The 4145-nt window shown below is 38.1% G+C and overlaps 1 protein-coding gene across 1 annotated transcript; it reads right to left on the reverse strand.

The window, feature by feature from the left end:
- Positions 1 to 729: 729 nt before the first annotated feature.
- Positions 730 to 2090, reverse strand: LOC140048082 (uncharacterized). The gene has a single exon (XM_072093088.1). It carries the CDS (start codon positions 1984 to 1986, stop codon positions 1126 to 1128), a length of 861 nt encoding a protein of 286 aa, XP_071949189.1. The 5' UTR covers positions 1987 to 2090; the 3' UTR covers positions 730 to 1125.
- Between the last annotated feature and the right edge of the window lie 2055 nt (positions 2091 to 4145).

The following is a 4145-nucleotide window of genomic DNA, read 5'->3' on the forward strand; positions in this document are numbered from 1 at the left end:
AAAAATGGCTTCTAATTTTCAATGTCGTAACTCTTTATATATATATGGCTCTGGTCAAAGCTAGTCATTAAGGTCGTGCTAACAGTGAACAATTTACGTGGTTTAGAAACTACTGTACTATTCATTTAGCAAAAAAACATATGCATGTTATATTTAATGGATCTCACTCCATCATCATGACTATTTATAACTATTAAGTTAATTTACAACTTTATAACATTAGTAAGTAATGATATAAACGAAACCTAGTCTATAGGCCCATCCTTTGTAAATACTAAATAGTTTAATAAGTACGGTAATTAAACGTCAAATGTGATCACTGTAAAACTGTAACAGTTTATAACCAGGTCTAGGCTAGGCCTAGTAGTAAGCCTAATTAGATTTGGTTTTCTAAAAAGGTAGTATAAATGTAACATCGCAAAATTGTATTATTTATTGATAATGTATTCCAAACAATAAATAAACCATGTTATGTTAAATAAATATTCACGGATTTTTTAATATCTAGTAACATAGAGATATTATAATATCTATTATCTATTATTATTATTATTATATCTCTATGCTAGTAATTACATAAGCAACCTACATTACATTGTTTTCTGTAGGAAAAGATACAAAGCATCGTCGATTAACCAAAAATTAAAAAGCCTCAATATATAACGATTAGTGAAACAATAACTCACCGCAAATATATTGGCTTGATAGAAGTTGTTAAGAAATTGTTTTTAGAAAATATAGTGTTCGTTTTGTCTCAAGGGACATAATATATTCATAAAAGTATATTGCCATGCACAACAAGTAATAATAAATACATATACATATATAATAAAAATAAACGACGAAAATAGAAAAAAAAGGTAATATGCCTTTAATATGTAAATTAAAATATTCCAAACTTCTAATGGAGTAAATTTTAAAAAAGTGTTGCATTTGTAATCTGCAAGGAAAAGTCAACAAAAACAGTTATTTAATAAACAATGGTATCAGAGTCTACTCTCGTCTACGTTTAACCGAATGTGATAAAAGAAAATATCTTTTAAATTATTATGTGGAGAAAAAGCTACTAAATAAGTAATGTTAGTTATAAAATAATAATAATAACGTTAGGTTTGACTGTCCTGCCTAAGAGTGCAAACTTCCGTTTATGTACAAGTTGCCATTTCTGAAGGACGGCCTTTTCCCCTCTCTATAAGCTATGGCCATTGTGTCTTTCAGGCTTCGTTTTTTAATTAGGTCCGCCTCACAGAGATCATTGAAGACATATATGTTACTGCTTTTTAGTGATGACTTCGACTTGGAGAGAACTTGATGTCGCTGGGGACGATATATGAACTTGGCGATGATATGCCTGGGCTTGTCGTTAGGTCCTCGCGGCTTACCGGACCGGTGCGCATTTTCTATTTTAACATTAGGAATGCATAACTCATTTTCAATCAGGTCTGTGATTTTCTGGACTGTATTTTCATTGATTTCTTCCGGTAAGCCACCAAATCGCAAATTAAAAGACCTTGAATAGCGTTCAAGCTTGTTCAGTTGATTTTGTACCAATAAGCACTTTGATTTTTCAGCTTCAACAGCAGATGATACGCCTTTAAGCTCTGTAGTTACATATTTCATTTTGATTTCCATTTTTGATATCGTATTGCTAACAAATTCAATTGATGTTTCAAGTTGAGTTTGTTTGTTTTCAATTTTGTCTATCCTTCCAAGTATGGTATTCTGATTTGTTAGGACCGTGTCCAGCTGGTTACGTATACCAAACAATTCTCTTGCTATTTGTTGAATTTCGCGCCTCAGTGCTTCCGTGCTGGTCGCATCGGCTGCTTCAAGCACAGGGGGCGACTCCAGTGATTGTTGGCCTATGTCTGATGTTTTTTGGATTTCGCGCCTCAGTGCTTCCGTGCTGGGCGCCTCGGCTGCTTCAAGCACCGGGGGCGACTCCTGTGATTTTGCGCCTACGTCTGTTGGCTTTTTTTTTCCCATTTTGAGTGCTTGATTTCTCTATTAAAGTCAGATTCAATTTGTTAAATGCACTTACAGTTTTTTTACGGTTTATTTGTCCAACGTTGTATTAGTGTAGCATGTATTATTTATATATTTAGACGGAGCAAACTATCCACGTCTGTTCACTCACTTAGCATCTTACATCTGGTTTCCTGGGGTGGTAAACCCCATGATGTGGTATATACCACGCTGCTATTTCCTTCTCATTTTCGGGCACCTCTTCTGCTTGGCCTTCCTCTATTATTTTCTTCATGAACAACTTGTATTGTTCGGCATACTTGGGATTCTGGCTCATTTTCCCTTTCAATTGTTCCAGTCTTCTCCTTGCTTGGAACTTGTTGTCAGGCAATATAGGGTTTTCAACCTTGAATGGTAAAGGTATTTGAAACTTACCATTAACCATCTCAACACCATCATTCAATGTCTTAAGAAAACTTTCATCTTCAATAGACATAGACTGGGTCTTTTCAGCTTTTTCAATAAAATCGGCTTCAAACAGATCCAGTACTTCCTTGGTAGTTGTTTTAAATGAAAAGTGTGTTTTGTTGACTGTTTGCCCCTTGCTCAGCTTAGTTACGCCTACTATGCCCCATCCCAAGGAGGTCATTGTCGTTTTCACCATGGAGTAATTCCCTTGGCATCAATGCTGTTGAACAATTATGGCCAATTATAAGGCCGACATCAACATTCAGAAGAGGACTCAGCTCTTTCTTCATTCCTTGGAGATGTACCCAACCATTGGTTGCATCTGGTGTGGGGATTTGATGTCTGGACACTGGTATTTGATCTCGTGTGTATGCGGATGGTAACTGTATTGTCTTCTTTTCATTGAGGCCCTTTATCACCAAACCATCTATCTTTTTGGAAGTGACTGTCCCCTTCGTCATCATAGTTGATATCTCTAACCTTATGTCTGCTCCTTTAGTATTCAATCCCTTGGCAAGAGCTTCCGCAATAAAACAGGCATCTGATTGTTCATCTAGTAAAGCATATATTGTTATCTGCTGCTTATCCTCATACTTTATCCATACAGGGACTATGGATGAGCAGCATTGTTCATTGGATTGGGAGTTAGTACACTGGCTTGCTGCAACGAACCGATGTAATGTTGTCGGGTGATCCCCTTTGCAGACTTCGCATGTCATTCGATGCCTGCAATCTCTCCAAATGTGTCCCTTCTTTAGGCAACCTCTACAGAGCCCCTTTGTTCTTACTAGTCCATCTCTTTCTTTCAACTCCATTGACTTGAACTTATCACAAACACTAACGGCATGATCTTCACCGCAACAGAAACAACCCTTCCGCCTCGACAGTCGACTGGGTAGCTTGAGTGCTGTATGACCTGGTCTTGTCCGACTTCTCAGACTTATGGCTGTCCTTAGACTTCTGGGCAGATGTCACCTGGAACGACGGATCGTTACAAATCTTTGCCTCCTTGGCAATAAAATCAACGAATACCTTAAATGGCGGAAACGAAACGTCTTTATCTGCCTTGTATTTAGAACCAGTAGTGCGCCACCTTTCTTGCAGTCGGTATGACAGCTTTGCTACTGCGATGTTCACTCCCCTGGCGGTGTCAAAGACTGCTAGCCCTGGCAGCCGCTTGTCCCTTTTTGCTGCTTCGATTTCACGTAGGAGATCTGCCATCTCCTTCATCTGCTTGTTTTCTTTAATTTTCGGGAATGTTTCCAACTTGCTAAGAAGTACACTCTCGATTAACTCCGAAGCTCCATAATCTTCGTCCAGTCGCTCCCACATGGCCTTGAGTTCCTCTTCAGAATTGTCTAAATGGACAGCTTTCAATCTTAATATTGCCTTGTGGGATTCTTCACCCAACCACTTCATCAGCAGATCTGATTCTTCCCTGGCATGCAAGGACAGCTCTTTAGTAATAGCCTTGAATGTCGCCTTCCATGTTCTATAATTGATTGGGTCATCATCAAATTTAATAAGTCCATTGCTTATTAAATCCTTTTTCATCAGAAACTTGGCGATGTTGGATTTATCTTCATCACCATCATCAGGCTTGTTCGCAGCTACTTGCGAATCCTGTCTATTTAGTTCGGCTAGATATGCCTATCTGTAACCCTTGGGTGAACTCCATCAGTACAGATTCCATGTATTTCTCTGCTTCTTCG

This window comes from Antedon mediterranea, chromosome 4, assembly GCF_964355755.1.
Source record: "Antedon mediterranea chromosome 4, ecAntMedi1.1, whole genome shotgun sequence".
Lineage (NCBI taxonomy): Eukaryota > Metazoa > Echinodermata > Crinoidea > Comatulida > Antedonidae > Antedon > Antedon mediterranea.